The following is a 20,066-nucleotide window of genomic DNA, read 5'->3' on the forward strand; positions in this document are numbered from 1 at the left end:
CACTCTTATTTTATATATAGTTTTAAACACTTTTGAAATTGCTGGTCCACAGGAGATTTGAACTAAATATGCTGTAGAGGAGGTGAAGGCAGTTAGAGGCAGACACAGTAACAGCAACAAGAAATTCAAGATCATAGCTAAATACTGAGGTTAAAAAAGAAAACAAAAAACAAAACAAACAAACAAAAAACAACCCTGAATAAAGTGCCGGCAATCAACTCTAACCATCTCAAGGATCCAAACCCTTGGGGTAAGCTTTAACTTCTCTCTTTCCTTCATATTCTAAACATCTAATCCCCCCAAAAAAGGTTTAGCCATATCGATCCTTTACCATCAGTCAGGGTCATCTCATTCAGAATTCTGCAACTGCTTATTTTGCTTCTATTCATAACCCCCATGCCCCAACTCCAAGTTTGCTCCACATAGCAGCTAAAATGACTGAATTAAAACTGAAGTCTGATCAAGGCTCTCTTGGGTTTGAAAGCTTGCCACAGCTCCCCATTTCACTCAGAAAAAGCCAGTCCTTAGAATAATCTACTCACCCTACCGAACCAGACCTTCCCTGCCTTTCAGACCTCTTGCTGCTGCTCTCCCTCTGGCCCACTCTGCACAAGTGCCTCCTAACTGTTCCTTTACACACTTCAGGCATGCTCCCCTGCAGGCCCTTTCCCCACCTGACTGCCCTTCCAAGCCTCTCCCCCAGGTAACTACATGGCTCACTCCCTCACTTCATTCAAGTCCTGCACAAAAGTCACCTCAGAGAGACTCTATTTAAAATTCCAACCTCACATACCTGGCACTTATAATCTTACTTTGCTCTATTCTTCTTCTTCTTCTTCTTTTTTTTTGGTCATCACACACTTATACTTCCAACATACTATACAATTTACATATTTATTTTTATTGCCAGTCTATCTCTGCTACAACATCAGCTTCCACACAGCGGGGATATTTGAATACTTTGTACACAGATATATCTCAAAAGTGTCTGGCACAAAAATGATTAGTTGTGTGAATAGCTCCTTAAAGATTCTAATATACTGCATTAAAGTAAAATACATTATTTTCATAATTGTGACTTTAATTAACCCAGAAAAAATTAAATCATCTTACATATACTCTCTGTTAAAGGGTAGGGAAACCTGTATTTTTTAAGAGGTCAAAAATGGTTAAGACTCATTTATTTATCAAACTTTCAATTGAGTTTCTACTATGTGCCTGTCTGTAAGACTATATGACAGAGGTTTAAGAATGGTTCTCAACAGTGGACACACATTAGAATCATCTGAGAATATTTCTTAAAATGTTAATACAAAGAAAAAATATACTAAAAAGCTGATACCTGAGATTTAACTCCTAAGATTCTGATTTAAATGGTTTGCTGCAAGTCTCACACAGGTTTCCATGTGATTATAATATGCAGCTAGGATTGTAAACCCTGATCTAGAGGGCCTTCAGGCTTAAAGTATGTTGCTTAAAAAGATAAGCTTCAATAACTTGGAAATTACTAAATGGACAATAATAGAAAAATGAGTAAAAATTCCTTGAATATATTTGAATAAGATACATAAGGTCAGCAGTACTATTTTCTTTTTATGTAAAATGCTCTGTCTTCCAAATATGAATAAAGAACTGTTCTATAAACAAAGTTCTCCTATATTTGGTAAACACAGCAGTTCATATTTTTTCTTAAATCCTTACACATATTTTTCTGAAGCCTGGTAAAAAGTGTGCCAGATCAATGTTTGGGGGGGGGGGGATTACTTAATTAGATGGCTTTCAGGATAAGACCAAATCAACAAATAAGGAAAATTAACGCTTCCATGTCCAAAGGAGCAAATTATCTTGATATGACTGAGTTTTAGGTTTTAAACAATAAAAACAATTTTAACTTTTTTAATGGTCCTTTATGATTATGATAGTTCTATCATTTCTAAGCAAAAGAAATAACAGAGGAAGAGAACAGTGAAGGACAAATTTGAAAGGTCCTTGGAGGAATAAAATATCAAAAGTAGATGTGTTTTATAAAGCAAAATACATTTCATGTACAAAAAGACAGTCTTCCTCTAAGAGGGCAGGATTTTCTAGAACTAGGCAAAAAAAATTCTAAAGGATTTTCAAAAACTTACTGGTATAATATAAATATATGTTACATCCAATATCCTGGAAATGGTAGTGTGCAATCCTAAGTGACTTCTACTGTCAATCTAACCAGGTTCCCTATCAGATAACCTAAACCTAGGCATTTTCCTTAACTAAGGTTATATTTCATAATAATGAGATGCGACCCTGGTAAGATCACTTTATGGTAAAACTAGGATAACACAGTGTATTACGTGCATGAAATATATTGATGTGATTTTGTAGGATGGGTGGAAGAGTTAAAGGCAGGAAAGACTATAAGGAACACTACTTTCTGCACTATTGTAGCTGCATTTGATATTAAAACGATGTATTTTTTAAAATTAATTATATCTCTTACAGTATAATTTTAAGCCAAAATATCTAGAGACCAGTAGATTAAAAATGTTTTTGTATAGTATCAATGGATAGTGACAGTTTTCTTTAACCCATTCCATCAGTTTTAATTATTCTCCATAATAAGTCACCAATTATTAATTTTTAGAATGCAGTCAGCAAAATGAAAAAGAAATCAATTTGTCTCTGTTGAACTGGATAGGTGAAATGAACATAAGAAAATAGGTTATTTAAGTATTGTCCCTATAAGGTAGTTATGCTTAGAAGAGCACAAGACAATGGAAGAAGCCAGTCAACCAACCAATCCATCAGCCAATACAAGGATACTGCTGAAACCAAATTAAATTGCATAGCATTGCTATCAATTTCTGGGAAGATAAACTATTTTTATTTTTATTTTGGCAGAATGGGGCAGCAAGGAGGAAGGATAGGGGAGAAGTGGGGAGAGGATAAAAGGATGTTTGTATGTGTGCCAAAACACTATATACCCAATAGTGGAAAAGGAAAAGACCATAAAAACGACAAGCAGGCGTAGTAAGAAATTAGGAGAGAGATTAAATCTATGGAAAGAATCATATCAAAGAACATTTCTTTATATGCTAGCATCCAAAATAAAGTTGCACAAATAAGCCAATCTTTGAATGAAGAGTACTTAAGGGTATGTAGGTCTGAGTGAAAATCAACAAATGTAGTGTCAAGGAAGAATGGATATACAATTAGTTTTATTAAATTTTACATTTCTTTAAATCACCTCTAAATAGAATTTGTCACAACATAAAAATGACAGTGCTAAGTACTAAGAATAGCACACATCTGCAAACAAGCTCAAGCTTCCTCTCCTCATGTTATATAATAAAATTCAGTTAACAGCACAAACAAGGGACTCTGAATTGGGTTGGAATCCCAGTTCATCACTTACTAACTAGCTTACTAACTAACTTGTCCAAAGAGGTTGGACAACTTAAGTTCTCTGAACCCTGTTGCCTCATCTGTAAAATGGGAATAAAATAACCATCATTTATAATTACTATGAGGTTTAAGGAAGATAATGTATGTAAAACATTATCAAAGTACACTACTACCAGGGTTTGCTAAATGGAGGCAATAAGAGTTATTATTGTTCCTGGCCATGCTTCAAAGCCAGGATAAATTTGAATAGTTAAGAGAAACACATTTCTCAAAGGACCAAATTACATGGCTGGGCCCATTATAGAAACCTCTATTTTAAGTAATAAAGATTTTCTTCCATTTTATACAGAAAATTTAATTGGCAAGGAGGTTAACTGACTTTCCCAGAGGAATTAGTGGTTCAATACATTTTTTCTATTAGAAAATCACCCAAAATGTAATACCTAATTGTTCTTTTTTATTAATTCTACTTTAAAAAGTTCTGGATATATTCACATAGTCAATTGCTAAAGACAATAAAAAAACCCTTCCCTTTACTTTTCTTGTTCATAGAAGAGTGAAAAATATTAGAAAATAACATTAATTCTTTTATTTTGGTAGCCAGCAATTTTTTTTTAAGATCTAGGAAAAGAATATTTATTTAGAGAGTTTTTTTTTTAATGTGAAAGCAACATATTATTCATTTTAGTTATGACCTTGTCTAAGAACATTTTCATACACAATGCAACCTATTTATGTTTAGACTTCACTTAAAAGATTTTCATCAGAAAATTCAGAAGAACACTTTGTATAGTTTTTCTGGAAGAGAACACCAAAAATCATTTAGAAAAATATTGACAGGAAGCTTACGAATCTCTAAACAAACTAGAAAAAGCACAATCCAATGACACTAAATACCTTAGAAATTGAACCTACACGGCTAAAAATGCAATACCAAAAATGTGGGTGGCACTGATGAGGAGAATTCGATTCTCTATTTCCTCGAAAAAAGCAACAGAACATGTACAATGACACAGGAATACTACAATATTCAGTTCCCATAACAGCAAGATATATCTAACACATTACATTTAGAAATACCAGAACAATTTTCAATTTCAACCCCCCAAAAAAGCTTTTATATAAAACAATAGTTATTCTAGAATCTCCCACTGCTTGACAAAATTAATTTCAGAAAGGTCAACTTACCAACTCTATTATTTCTACGTTTCGAACTGATGGGTCCGGCGCCACCTCTGGCCAATTAGATAATTCCAGGTACCCGTTAGCTTTAGTGTTGAGAGTATGAGATAAAGTGCCTAGCTGGAAATGATCCCTATCTATTAAAATAGAGGAAAATATAAAATAAACAATATGAGCTGTATCTAACAGAGAACAATCCTAATCAGAGCTCAAGGTAATTGGCATATTACCTCAAATGTCAAGGAATAAATATAAACTAGGAAGCTCTTCATAGGTCAAAAAACTGATTTCAGTCCATAGATTACAATAATCTCTCCCATAATGGTCAATAAAAAAGCTAATCAGTCAGTGTGTTTAGAGGTGTTGCTCTGAAATGTAGCTTCTCTAAAAATTACTTTACTGTGAATATTAAGAATGACAGCACAGTTAAACAATCCATATACATGTCTTAGCACAAACACATCCAGAATTTTAATAGTTTTTCTACAAAACTGAACTGCTTTTTATCACCAGCAATTAAATAAGAAACAATATGAAAACCAGGGTATATAACTGCTTGATTCTAATTTTAATGGCTACTTGTTAAACTGATAAAATAATTACTCTTTCTAAAAAGCTGGGAAAAATAAGTCAACTTCCATCTTTGAAAAACAAATATATACATAAAGGGATATTTTTATGAAATAATCCTTCCTAGAAAAGTTTTGTTAGTATACAAAGAATATTTAATTAGTAACAACTCACCATTAAGGTAAAAATTAGATTCCTTATTAAATAAAGCTATTTAAAATAGAAATGAAGTCAATGTCTAGTAGAACAACACAGCTTTAATCTATTATTCAGCTAAACTGCTTAGTAAGAATAAAATCAAAAGAATGAAATTATTTAGGTAAATAAAGCATGCAAAGATATAAACCTTAATATAAAGGTTGCTCTAGAGAAAACATTGAGTAAAAAGCTATATAGGTTAATCACTTACATTTTTTAACAGATAAATTTTAAATGTATTAGAAATGGGGCATATTGTCATAATTTTTTAGGTAATACATTTTGCAGTTATATTCTGATAATACCTTTAAAAGGAGATTCAAGCAGTGGTGCAGGTTTTTGTGCTAGGAATATTTTTTTGGCATATTTACTCAGAGCTCCACTCTTCTCATTCGGAACAATAAGCTGCCTAATAAATCTTGTACGGTCTCTGATGTCGTAGTTTTGATCATACTTGCCGAGATTTAATATGTACTGGGTAAGCAATTTTGTCTGTTGGAAAAAAACAGAACAAGATGAGAATACAGTTATTTATGATTATTGATAACTCTGGATAAACATATTTAAAGAGGTAATAAAAATGAATGGTTATGTCAAACAAATGTTGTTCCGTAGGGAATATGCATTTCTAACGCTGCAAATGGAATTTTGAAGCCAAAGCACATGTCCTCTTCAGTATTGGGGAGGTGAATGCTGAGTACTGAGAAGCAGCCATGTGCTAGATTATTAAACTGCTGAAGTGGAAAGAAAGGCATCATTAAAAAAATAATCATATATGGCAAACCCGCTGAAGGGTCTACGTGAGAATAATGAATGTGGAAATACAACTAAAAACATGGCACTCAAAACTTAATCGGAAAAATATGCAGGACATCAAAACATCAGAGAGTATTAGGGGGCTGGCAAACTGCTTCTCCTGAGGTGTGTTTTATGAAGAGATACTGTCCCTGGCATAAGCAGTGTCTGCACTCTGACTGCACTCAGTTACTTTACCCTGAATTATGACCCATTAAAGCAGACACATGAATCACTGAACTGGATTACTGCAAATTATTTGCAGTGCATTTAGCTGTTACTTTTTCATAAAAGCAAGCTGCTGATGCCCTCTAAAAACTAGGATAAAAGACTCCTTCCATTTTTTTTCCCATGCTGCTTATAGCCTCTAGTAATATTGGTCATTTATTTATTTATGTAAGGCAGCAACTTATTATAGTAGCTTTTACACTGTAATAAGATTTCCAAAGTCAATTTCTGAATGTACTACATTAACATACATTGAGATAATTTTAATAGTAATTAAACCAAAATCGAAATGTTATCAAAATAGGTTTGTATTTTAAGCTCCAGTTATTTTATTGAAAAAGCACAGTTTTAATTCAGATTACATAAATACAATTGTAGCTATAAATTAAATAGGATTCATAATACATGGAAAAAAGAAACATCTACATTAGAACATTTTGTAGATGTTAGAAATGCATGCAAAACAAATCAATCAAGTGAGGCAGAGCTAAAGACAATTCTAGAACAATAAGTCAAAGTACACAAATGCTGTGGTAAACTTTTACAGTTATAATTGGTTAAGATAATTGATTTGGATAGAAAGCAACCTTCTTGCAGTAATAATATATTTTAAAAGAACCTAGTTCCAATAAAGCAGAACTATAAAAAATAAAAGGGAAAAATGTTAATAGAGCTATTCTGAATTTGGTTACCAGTAATTGCTATTCGCTAATTACTAGACCGTGTTGGTTCAACTATAGATAAGAAAAATTCTATGATTCATTTTTAAAAACAATTACCAAAATATTCACCAAATGAGGAATGCAGCTCAAAACAAAGTGACGTGTCCTGGACTAGGTTATTAGCTTTCTGAGAAAGGCTAGGAAACATACTAACCATCAGTTTTCTCAAATGCACAGTGAGAATTTATAACCAGGGTAACTCTGAAGTCCATCTGAGAGTGGCGATTTAGAAGGTGCAATTAAAATAAATCAGAGAAAAAAAATAAGTCTGTTCATTACAATGATTTCCTAAAAACTTTTATTCCAATATAGTTAACATACAGTGTCATTTAGTTTTAGGTGTACAATAAAGTGACTGAATGATTTTTTTCCTTTTTGTGCAAGTGGAGTGATGTATTTTGCTTCTATGTCTGGTCCCCAAAATTAATTTTTAGGAAATTGAACTATTTCAATATATTAACAGACACTATCAAGAGTTAGGGAATTTTCAGGATTAAAGTTTTATAATTTTTACAGTATGCCTTTATGGACTGCAAAACTTGTTTGATTATATTGGTAGGCTTATAAAAACAGTTCCATTAAACATCCATTTTCAAAATGAAAGTTCTTTCTAAAAGATAAAAACCTATCTATATATAATGATGCATTAAAAACAATAATTATTCACCATATATTTATATACTTCAATCAGTTTCTTTGGAGTACCTAATACTAATTACTAATGACTAATACTAAGTCATTGATACTTCTCTTAAGAACATATTTCTACATGGTCTTATCGTGAACTAAAAAATAAGACTGCTCACAATCCTTCTGAATTTTATGATCAATAATTATGAAATTGTTGACATCTTCAACTTACTCTTTTCTATAGACTGTAATATTTTTAATGAAGAAAACACCCTCTTTACAGTATTAAACAATCTGGTCAGCAAAAAGAAAATTCTGTAGATAGAAGCATATTCTCATCATGCTTTCTTTCATGCTGACATCTGTAAAAATATCAAGCCCATATACTTAACTTTGACCACTCCAATTATTTTAATAATTATTTCTATGAAACAAAACTTTTAAGTCATTCTCTATTTACACTTTTTAAAATATTTCACCAAATTTAGAAAATGCAAAAATTACCTTCTCAATATCATTTGACTCTAATACAAAGTAAAAGCTCCATCAAAAAAAGTCTTTATGTTAGTTGAGATACTGCAAATGACAGAACTTCTAAAGTAAATCTTGAGGTCTTAACATTTAACTTGAAGGGAAAAATTTCAATAACTCCCTGCTTAAAAGATTTGTTTTCAAGAATTGCCATTTGCTAAAATTTTCAGAAGTTGAAGGTTTCTGGCATTCAGTTGGTAAATGCTTTAAAGATTTCCAATTGATTCTGAATCAAAACCTAACAAATAGATGTTTTGCTTACTCCCATCCCCTCCCTTGTTTTTAAAAACGAAAGCCAACATAGGATGGTTAGGTTAATTTACAAAGCAGTTTTTCACAAATCATGTTTTTAGGATCCATTTGGTAATATACAGCAAAAAAACTGTGTGCAAGAGTACATACTGTTATACATAAGTATGTGTTCTCAGTACTAGCTTCATGACAAGAATTCTATAGTCCAATTAAACTATATATATCAAACATCAGTATATTTGAACATTATAATTTTATTTCAATAGAACAAACAGAAATGGTTTATGTGCACCACAACCAATTCTCAAAATGCTTCTCTTCCATAGTTTTCTTAATTTATTAAGAAACTGATTTTACCATGACAACATTTTTAGCAAAACCAAGTAATTTTATCTTCCATGTTGACCTCTTAAATTTACAAGAGCATTTACAACACTTTTGACAGAATAAACTTCCAAAAGCTTTGCTTTGATTCCATTTATAGCACTGACAGAGCAAACATACAAAAGCTTTGAGTGAAAAAAGTCAACCTATTATTGGAATTAATTGATTCTCTATTTTAAAACTAGCATTGTTTAGGTCCTTTTTCTGCTAATGGAGCAAATACAGAAAGAGTTACTGCTTCATTTTTCATATGTGCAAAAGAGAACTTGGAATATAAAATGAAGAAAATCAATTTTTAAAAAGTTACTTAAATGAGATCCTGTATCACAGAGAGCTATGTAAACATCTTCTGTGCCTGTAAATATTTGTGATCTTGAGACACAACCTTCTTAAAATAACTCTTAGGCTTTTTGAATAGATGCTGATGCTTTTTTAAGCAGATACATTTTATCTTTTGGTGGTTGTGTGGTCAGTGATACCACTGCAACTCTCAGAATGGATGGTAAATACTGGTAAACATTTTGTGCATATTAAATACCAAGAAAGAAATTCAGTATTTAGTTAAGTATACACTTCCATTTTTAAGAACTCATTGCTGCTGGAATTTATAACAAAATAAAGGAAGAACTACCAAATAATAATATAAATAGGCTTTAGATTTACACTGCATGATAAATGACAAAAGAAATGAAGTGAGTGTTCTGACCACTCACCAGTGATCTATGGCAGGACTATCTCCTGCACATATTTCATCTATAACCAGCCCTAACCTTCCCACATCTTACTTTGACTCCATCCACTGACAACTTGGGAGTTTCAAGCTTTGCACAGGCCATAGCGTAACCTGCTGGTACAGGTTGCCAGCAGATGAAACACTTCAACATTCATCTCACCACCACTGAAAAAAGGAAGGATTTAGCTTTTTCCTATTTGCCCTGTTAGGGCACAATCAGCACACATTCTGCATGCCGCTCTAAAAGAGAAATTACTTCTGTAATATCCCAAAAAGGTTGGAAAAAGAAAGTCTTTCTGATTTAAATGTCTTACATATTAAAATGAAATTGCTTGTTTGTTGCACCTGTGTTTCCATGTCATTAGACAAAACCACAGCAGAGGTTAAAAGTACAATACAGAAGTCTACAAACTTTCTCTGTCCTATTTTAACACAACAATTAATAATAAAAATGAAGAATTTGGAGCAAATCCTAAATTGGATAGGACACACAGACAACAAACCTATATTAAATCTGTCCTGGATAACAGTGGCAAAGAAAGTAAATAATGGTTAAATAAATAATCATGAGCATTTTAAGATAACCAAAGACTGAATCCAAAACCAGATGGGACATTAAATTATTCTTTTAAATAGGTTTTACTTACAAAATTATGAAACAAAAAAATAATACACTGCACCTCAAAAACAGAAACATTAATAACTTGTTAAATTTTGATTATACATTATTTTTTTCTGCTTAGATTAAAGGGATTGTGACTGGTATCAACTAACAGCTAATGCTATCTGACACTACACCAATTACATTCCTTTCAGACTGACTCTAAGTTAGTGGGACATAGGAAAATGACTTTTGGGGAATGCTACATAAAAATTTTAAAAATCATGACTTGAAAAAACTTCTTAAAATATGAGCATTATATTTTTAACTAAACACTCTAACAAGTAATAAACTGATAAATATTCGCTCAAATAGCTTTCTTCAAATGTTTATTAAGTCAGCACAAAATAATAAAAAAGGTATCTCAAAATATAGTCCTAAAATCAGCTGAGATATACTCTTTAAGGAAAATAAAAAAGGACACAGAATTTAGCCATTTAGCAGAGCAAAGACTAATATTAGTTCCATACAGCTGTTATTTTGATAAAGATATTGGCAAATGGTTTGATAAATGAAAGAAAGCTACATAGAATTCTTAACCTATACCAGAGGGAAATCTAAGCAGTACCAGTGTTCCACGTAGTCAATTTCATCATTTTACGACCAACCAGGATGAAATTTCCCGAACTTAAAAGTATCCATATTTTTGTCAACTTGAAAAGTTTTCTGTAAGTTCTTTCCTTATATGCTATATTTGCTTGAGTTTTTTAATGTCAAGAAAATAAATCCCAAAAAAGGGTAGCAATGTTACTACACAGAGCTTGAGCCCCTTTTGCTGTCATGTTAAATCATGCTGGGGGCAAAGACCAATTTCTCCAAAGACTTGAAATCACAGGGCAAGAGATAATTTGTGTCATTATTTTTTTTGTTAAGATTTTATTTATTTACCTATTTAGAATGCAAACTGGGGGGGGAGGCAAGTGGAGAGGGGGAAAGAATCTCAAGCAGATTTCAAGCTGAGTGCAGAGCCCAAAGTGGGGTTCAATTCCAGGACCCTGAGATCATGACCTGAGCCAAAACCAAGAGATTGATGCTCAACTGAATGAGGCACTCAGACACCCCAAGAGGGAACTTGTTTATAACTTCAGGAAGGATCCCCAAAATATAATTATGATTTATGAAATTTCTTACTAAGAATCTTACGAAAGAGTCCAAAAAGCAATACAAAGAAAATATAAGTATTAAAGATACTCAATGATTCACTCTCTTTTCTAATGGCAGAAAAGCAGAAACCTGTCTCACAGAAAATGAGACAGTTACTTAAATGAATTATATTTATACATGTCAATATTTTAAAAACATGGTATTACGTGAAAAAAAGTAGGTTACAAGAGTATGCAAGCAAAATTTCAAAACCCACAAACCAGTAACATAGTACACAGATATATACTCGTGTAATGAACATGTAAAACAACACAAGACCGAAGGACACCACCAATATGATAGCAGCTACCAATGGGGAGGAAAATACGGTATGAACAGGAACTTGAGGATTTACTTTTACTTATTATACTTCCTTAAAAAAACAACAATTATGGTGAAAACACTGACTTAATCTTAGTGGTAGATACATATGTATTAATACTATTTTGCACTTTTCTATAGGTTTGCATTATTCTACAAAGAAAAAGAAAAACATGAGTCAAACAGAACAGTTATATTACTTATCACTACATTTAAAAGATTACAGGAAGTTTGAAAGCAAATGCACCCATTATTCACTAATTTTTAACTATTAACCAGTTTAATCAACCCCCAGTTTTCTCTCTCAGACCTCAGTAGACTATTTCAAGGAAGTCATGCTCAACCTTTACACTATGTCTTAAGAGCTACAGAGTTTCAGCAACTTCAGCTGATTTCAAAGTCCTTCAGGTTCTCCACCTGTATAACAGTGAAATTATTCTCCTTGTACGAGTATTCTAATAGCATTTTCTACTCTTGATAATCATATCTAACAATTTTTTCTTCATAGTAAGAGAAATTTTCACCACCCTTTTCTCAGTGGGGTAAACCCAAATGGAGTGTTTTTACTCATGATAATAGATATTCTAATAAGGGGATTAATTCCCTTACTATAAACGATAATATTCTCTAAGAATAATCCAGCAGCTGGTTAGCAGTAAAAACTAGGAATACAAAAAAGCATAATAACTAACATGGACCAAGCACTAATATGATGCAGGAAATCCTAATGCTTTACCTGGACTGCCTCCTTTAATCTTTTTAATAAATTTGTGAGGTAGAGACAGTAGCATAACCTCTTAATTATTCTGAAAATGTACATTTGTTCCAATTCAGTTGTATAACGTCAATTTTGTGTTTACCTGGGCATGATTTTGTCTGCAAGAAATACTAGGTGAAGCTAGAGAATGGCTACCAGCTGAACTGGGCTTTGTAGGATTGACAAAACATACTAACCTCAAACATCTACCTCACAGAAGAAGAGAATTAGTGATATAGAAGACCAAATGATGAAAAATAAAGAAGCTGGGAAAAAGAGAGATAAACTACTACTAGATCATGAAGGGAGAATTCGAGAGAGAAGTGATACCATAAGACGAAACAATATTAGAATAATTGGGATCCCTGAAGAAGAAAGAGAGAGAGGGGAAGAAGGTATACTGGACTAAGTTATAGAGTAGAACTTCCCTAATTTGGGGAAGGAAACAGGCATCAAAATCCAGGAGGCACAGAGAACACCCCTCAAAAGCAATAAAAATAGGTCCACACCCTGTCATCTAATATTAAAACTTACTAGTCTTAATGACAAAGAGAAAATCCTGAAAGTAGATCAGGACAAGAAGTCTGTAACATACAATGGTAGAAATATTAGATTGGCAGCAGACTTATCCATAGAGACCTGGCAGGCCAGAAAGGACTGGCAATGATATAATCAGAGCACTAAACAAGAAAAGTACGGAGCCAAGAATACTATATCCAACTAGGCTGACACTGAAAACAGAAGGAGCGATTTAAAAAAACAAACAAACAAAAAAAAAACCTTCCAGAACAAACAGCAACTAAAAGAATTTACAAACACCAAACCAGCCCTAGAGGAAATATTGAAAGGGGTCCTCTTAGCAAAGAGAGAGCCCAGAAGTAACATAGACCAGAAAGGAACAGAGATAATATACAGTAACAGTCACTTTACAAGCAATACAATAGCACTAAATTCATATTTTTCAGTAATTACCCTGAATGTAAATGGGCTAACTGCCCCAATCTAAAGACACAGGATATCAGACTGGATAAAAAACAAGGCCCATCAAAATGTTATCTGCAAGAGACTCATTTTAGACACAAAGACACCTCCAGATTTAAAATGAGCAGGTGGAAAAACATTTACCATGCTAATGGACATCAAAAGAAAGCTAGGATGGAATTCCTTATATCAGAAAAACTAGATTTTCAACCAAAGACTATATAATAAGAGATGAAGAGGGACACTATATCATACTTAAGGGTCTGTCCAACAAGAAGATCTAACAATTTTAAATATCTATGCCTCGGGCGCCTGGGTGGCTCAGTGGATTAAGCCACTGCCTTTGGCTCGGGTCATAATCTCAGGGTTCTGGGATCGAGCCCGCATCGGGCTCTCTGCTTAGCAGGGCGCCTGCTTCCTCCTCTCTCTCTCTGCCTGCCTCTCTGCCTACTTGTAATCTCTCTCTGTCAAATAAATAAATAAAATCTTTAAAAAATAAAAAATAAATAAATAAATACCTATGCCTTTAACATGGGAGCAACCAATTACATAAACCAATTAATAACAAAATCAAAGAAACACAACAATAATACTAGAAGACTTTAACACCCCCCATCACAAAATGGATAGATCAACTAAGCAAAAGATCAACAAGGGAATGAAGGCATTAAATGACACACTGGATGAGAAGGATGTCACTGATATATTCAGAACACTCCATCCAAAAGCAACAGAATACACATTCTTCTCTAGTGCACATGGAACATTCTCCAGAATAGATCACATCCTGGGTCACAAATTAGGTCTCAACAGGTACCAAAAGATCAGGATCATTCCCTGCAAATTTTCAGAACACAATGCTTTGAAACTAGAACTCAATCACAAGAAGAAAGTTGGAAAGAACTGAAATACATGAAAAAAAAAAAAAAAAAAAAAAAAAAAAAGAACTGAAATACATGGACGCTAAAGAGCATCCTGGGTCAACCAGAAAATTAAAGAAGAATTAAAATATTCATGGAAAAAAATGAAAGGAAGACACAAGTTCAAAATCTTTGTGATACAACCTAAACCTAAAGGAGCCAGACAAAGAACAGCAAATAAAGCCTAACCCCAGCAAGAGAAGAGAATAAGGACTAGAGCAGAAAACAATGAAATAGAAACCAAAAAACAGTAGAAGCGATCAACAAAACTAGGAGCTGGTTCTTTCAAAGAATTAATAATTTATCCAGGACAGATTTATCAAAAAAAAAAAAAAAAAAGAGAGAGAGAGAGAGAAAAAGGACCCAAATAAATAAAATCACAGAGGAAAGAGGAGCGATCACAACCAACACCAAAGAAATGCAAACAATTACAAGAACATATTATAATCAACTATATGTCAACAAATTAGGCAACCCGGAAGAAATGGATGCATTCCTAAAGATGTATACACTACCACAAATGAACTAGGAAGAAATAGAACACCTGAACAGACCCATAACCAGTAAGGAAATTGAAGCAGTCATCAAAAGCCTCCCAACAAAAAAGAGCCCAGGACCAGATGGCTTCCCAGGGGAATTCTACCAAACATTTAAAAAAGAATTAATACCTATTCTCCTGAAACTGTTCCCAAAAAATGGAAATGGAAAGAAAACTTCCAAACTTATTTTATGAGGGCAGCATGACTTTGATCCCAAAATCAGACAAAGGCCCCCATCAAAAAGGAGAATGACAGACAAATATCCCTGATGAATATGGATACCCAAACTCTCAAGTGTCAGGATATAAAATAAATGCACAGAAATCAGTTGCAATTCTACACACCAATAAAAAGACAGAAGGAGAAATTAAGGGGTAGATCCCATTTACAACTGCACCCTAAAACATAAGATACCCAGGAGTAAAATCTAACCAATGGGGCAAAGAATCTGGACTCAGAAAACTCTAGAATACCCATGAAAGAAATTGAAGAAGACGCAAAGAGATGGAAAAACACTCCATTCTCATGGATTAGAGGAACAAATATTGTGAAAATGTCTATGCTACCTAGAACAACCTACGCATTTAATGCAATTTCTATCAAAAAAACAACTTTTTTCACAGAGCTATAACAAATAATACCCAAATTTGTATGGAACCAGGGAAGACCCTGAATAAACAGAAGAATGTTGAAAAAGAAGAGCAAAGGTTGCAGCATCACAATTCCAGATTTGAAGCTCTATTACAAAGTTGTAATCATCAAGACAGTATGGTACTGGCACGAGAACAGACAGATAGATATTGGAACAGAATAGAGAATCCAGAAATGGATCCTCAACTCTATGGTCAACTAATCTTCGACAAAGCAGGAAAGAATGTCTAACAGAAAAAAAGACAGTCTCTTCAACAAATGGTGTTGGGAAAATTGGACAGCCACATGCAGAAGAATGAAACTGGACTATTTCCTTACACCACACATAAAAATAGACTAAAAATGGATTAAAGACTCAATATGAGATAGAAATCCATCAAAATCCTTGAGAACACAGACAACAACCTCTTTGACTTCAGCTGCAGCAACTTCTTCCTAGAAACATCACTAAAGGCAAGGGAAGAAGGGCACAAATAACCTATTGGGACTTCATCAAGATCAAAAGCTTTTGCATAGCCAACAGCTGACAAAACCAAAAGACAACCAATAGAATGAGAGAAGATGGTTGCAAATGACATATCAGATAAAGGGCTAGTATCCAAAATCTATAAAGAACTTATCACTTTAAGAATTCAATACTTAAAGAATACATAACTCAATAAAGAAATGGACAGAAGAACAGACATTTCTGCAGAGACATCCAAATGGCCAACAGACACATGAAAAAGTACTCAACATCACTCAGCATCAGGAAAATACAAATCAAAACCACAATGAGATACCACCTCACACCAGTCAGAATGGCTAAAATTAACAGGTCAGGAAATGACAGATGTTGGCAAGGATGTGGAGAAAGGGGAACCTTCCTACACCATTGGTGGGAATATAAGCTGGTGCAGCCACTCTGGAAAACAGTATGGAGGTTCCTCAAAAAGTTGAAAATACAGCTATCCTATGACCCAGCAATCGCACTACTGGATATTTATCCCAAAGAAACAAATGTGATCCAAAAGAGCATGTGTACCCCAATGTTTATAGCAGCAATGTCCACAGCAGCCAAACTATGGACAGCCAAACTATAGCTAAACTACAGCTGTTTATCAGCAGATGAATGGATAAAGGAGATATTATATATATACATAATGGAATACTATGCAGCCATCAAAAAATGAAATCTTGGGGTGCTTGGGTGGCTCAGTTGTTAAGCAGCTGCCCTCAGCTCAGGTCATGATCCCAGAGTTCTAGGATTCGATCCCCATGTCAGGCTCCCTGCTTGGCGGGAAGCCTGCTTCTCCCTCTGCCATTCCCCCTGCTTGTGTGCTCAGTCTCTCTCTTGCTGTCTCTCTCTTTGTCAAATAAATAAATAAGATCTTAAACAAAAAATAAATCTTGTCATTTGCAATGACATGGATGGAACTAGAGAGTAGTATGCTAAGCAGAGTAAGTCAATCAGAGAAAGACAATTATCATATGATCTCACTGATATGAGGAATTTGAGAAACAAGACAAGATCATAGGGGAAGGGAGGAAAAAATGGAAAAGATAAAACCATAAGAGACTGTTAAACTCAGGAAACAAACTGAGGGTTGCTGGAGTGAAGAGGGATGGGAGGGATGGGGTGGCTGGTTGATGGACACTAGGAGGGTTTGTGCTCAGGTGAGCGCTGTGAATCATGTAAAACTTATGAATCACAGACCTGTACCCCTGAAACAAATAATACATTATATGTTAATTTAAAAAAACAAGATAAGAAATTAAAAAAACAGAATAGTTAAAAAATCAATAATTTAACAAAAGCCTAATTGCATTTGCAAAATCTCTCACAGAATTCTAGCAAGTTTTTGTAAAACAGAGTTTCAAAAAAAACCTTTGGTCTTTTTTCACAGAACTGAACAAAAAAAAATTCCTCTACACTATAAAAAAAAATTAATAACTTAGATCTCAGGTCATGATCTCAGGGTCCCAATAACTAAATAATTCATTAACAATTCTGGAATGCTCACTGAGGTATCTACGCCACAGGAAATTCAGATCTACAAATAAATATCAGGACTTCATGGCAAACCAGTCCCTAAGCACCGTGGCTTGGTCTCCTTAATCCATTTTTCAAGATGGCTAAAATAAAAACGAAAACAATTCTTTACATTTAGATCAAGTAAATCATTATAGTCTCTGTGTCATATCCAACAGATATGAACCATACAACTTAAAAATACTGTCAAGTTCACGGTGATTAAAAACTACTCTTTAATGCTTAGTTTACCAACTCTTTCAAGACCCCTTTTCTTGAGAAATGAGAAACTGGAGAACAGGGCACAACCCTATAGATACTGCCACTCATCTACTTTTATATTTAATCATTTAATAAATAATGAGTTATGTAAAAATGTATATGAAAACTTGGCATGTTTTCTAAATATCATTATGCTTTTACCAGTAGGTGGTGAAGTCAATTTGTGGTTATCTAGAAGTATCATTCTAAAATATACAATAGAACACTCCAGAAACTGAGCTCCAAAACTTCATTTAATAATAAAGCTCAAGAAAGTATGTCCGAGTGCAAGCTATGTTGTCTTCAAATTCAAAAGATATAGAATACACTTCACAATTTCTGAACAAAAAGTACTACTTTTCCATTATTGTTTCCTTATAGCTACAAACACAGCCAAAAACAGAACCTTCATTTAATTGTATAAGACATAACTACTTTAGATCTGGATTAACATTCTAATTTTGTATTAATTTTATAATTACCTAGAAACTAGATACATTTAGAATAGCCAATTCTAGGTGTTATAATGAGTTTCTCAATACTACATGGATTTAGAGATTAGGTTAACATGGTGTTTTATCAATAAACGAGATACAACAAACATAGCTGTTTCATGACTCTCACTGCTCTCCTCTTTTCCTACTTGAGGGGCACCTGGGTGGCTCGGTAAGTTAAGCTCTGCCTTTGGCTCAGGTCATAATCCCAGGGTCTCAGGGTCCAGCCCCACGTCAGACTTCCTGCGAAAAGTGTGCTTCTCCCTCTCTCTTTGTCCCTCCCCCAACACACACTCTCTCTGTTCCCTCTTTCTCAAATAAATAAATAAATAAATAAATAAAATCTTAAAAAAAAAAAAAAGTTTTATCCTTCACAAAACCTTCTCTCATTGCTCACCTCATTCTACTTCAGACTTTCAATAACTTTCTCCTCTGAAATTCCACTATATCTTAATACTTCTATTATAGTGGTTACCACATACTATTTCAGTTATGTTTTTCTCCCTATTAGACCAGAACATTATCTCTCTGCACCACTACCTTCTAATACAGAAACTTAAAGAAACAGACACCTAGTAATTGTTGAATGGACAAACTAATGCATGAACAGACCTTAGCTACTTCATTAAAGAGGAAAGTAGGTGTCACATAGGTAGACTAAGATTTAGACTCTTACCTGTCTGGAGTTGGTCAAATACAATTTTGCTCCCAGATTTAAAATCTGAAGTTTTACCAGATCATCTTCACTCGTGAAGCTTTTAGCCATCTTCCTCAAAACATCAGGGGCAATTTTAGGAACTCGTTCACAGTTTTCTCCAATTAACCAAAGAATACTTGCTCTAGCCACAGGAACCTAACATGAGAAGCAGATTATATAGTTACAAATAAGATAATCACACTCACTCCTTGACAATAACATAGAAAAGGCTCTAAATATAATAAAGGTTTTATATCTACTCATGTAATATGTATACCCAGGAAGTGTATTTTATTTTATTTTTTTAAGATTTTATTTATTTACTTGAGAGAGAGACAGTGAGAGAGAGCATGAGCAAGGAGAAGGTCAGAGAGAGAAGCAGACTCCCCATGGAGCTGGGAGCCCGATGCAGGACTCGATCCTGGGACTCCAGGATCATGACCTGTGCTGAAGGCAGTCGTCCAACCAACTGAGCCACCCAGGCATCCCAGGAAGTGTATTTTAGTTATGGGTTTTCCTTAGTTATCAAGGAATTGATCATCAAAACTGCTTTCAGAGATAATGCCTTAGAAAACATTCACAGAGAAAAAACCATTTGTCTAGAATCTTGATTCCATCATAGATGTGCAAGTTCATGCACATTTGTTTATGCATTACTGGTGCTGTTTTTGTCCTATAATAGCAGAGGTAAGTACAGTTGATCCTTGAACAATACAGGTTTGAACTATAGTGAGTCTTTACTAACGACTTTTTTCAATAAATACAGCATAAAACTGTAAATGTGTATTCTCTTCTTTATGATTTTCATAATATTTTCTATTTTCTGGCTTATTTTAAGAACTCAAGTTTGTAATACATGCAACATACAAAGCATGTGTTAATCAACTGTTTATGTTATTGGTAAGGCTTCTAGTCCACAATAGGCTATCAACACTTAAGTTTTTGGGGAGTCAAAGTTAAACCTGGATATTTCATTGTAGGAAGGAGGGTGTTAAAGCTGAAAATATTCAGTATACAG

At 33.8% G+C, this 20,066-nt stretch overlaps 1 protein-coding gene across 6 annotated transcripts in view; it reads right to left on the reverse strand.

Annotated features, from left to right (window-relative positions):
- Positions 1-20,066, reverse strand: part of AP3B1 (adaptor related protein complex 3 subunit beta 1) — a 352,698-nt gene that overhangs the window by 107,326 nt on the left and 225,306 nt on the right. For all 6 annotated transcript variants that reach the window (XM_059175303.1, XM_059175305.1, XM_059175304.1 and 3 more), the window contains 3 exons: positions 19,028-19,204; positions 5,643-5,829; positions 4,576-4,706 (listed from right to left, as the gene is read on the reverse strand). In XM_059175303.1, the coding sequence (XP_059031286.1) occupies positions 4,576-4,706; positions 5,643-5,829; positions 19,028-19,204 (495 nt within the window). The remainder of the gene's footprint in view (positions 1-4,575; positions 4,707-5,642; positions 5,830-19,027; positions 19,205-20,066) is intronic.

This window comes from Mustela lutreola, chromosome 5 (assembly GCF_030435805.1).
Source record: "Mustela lutreola isolate mMusLut2 chromosome 5, mMusLut2.pri, whole genome shotgun sequence".
Lineage (NCBI taxonomy): Eukaryota > Metazoa > Chordata > Mammalia > Carnivora > Mustelidae > Mustela > Mustela lutreola.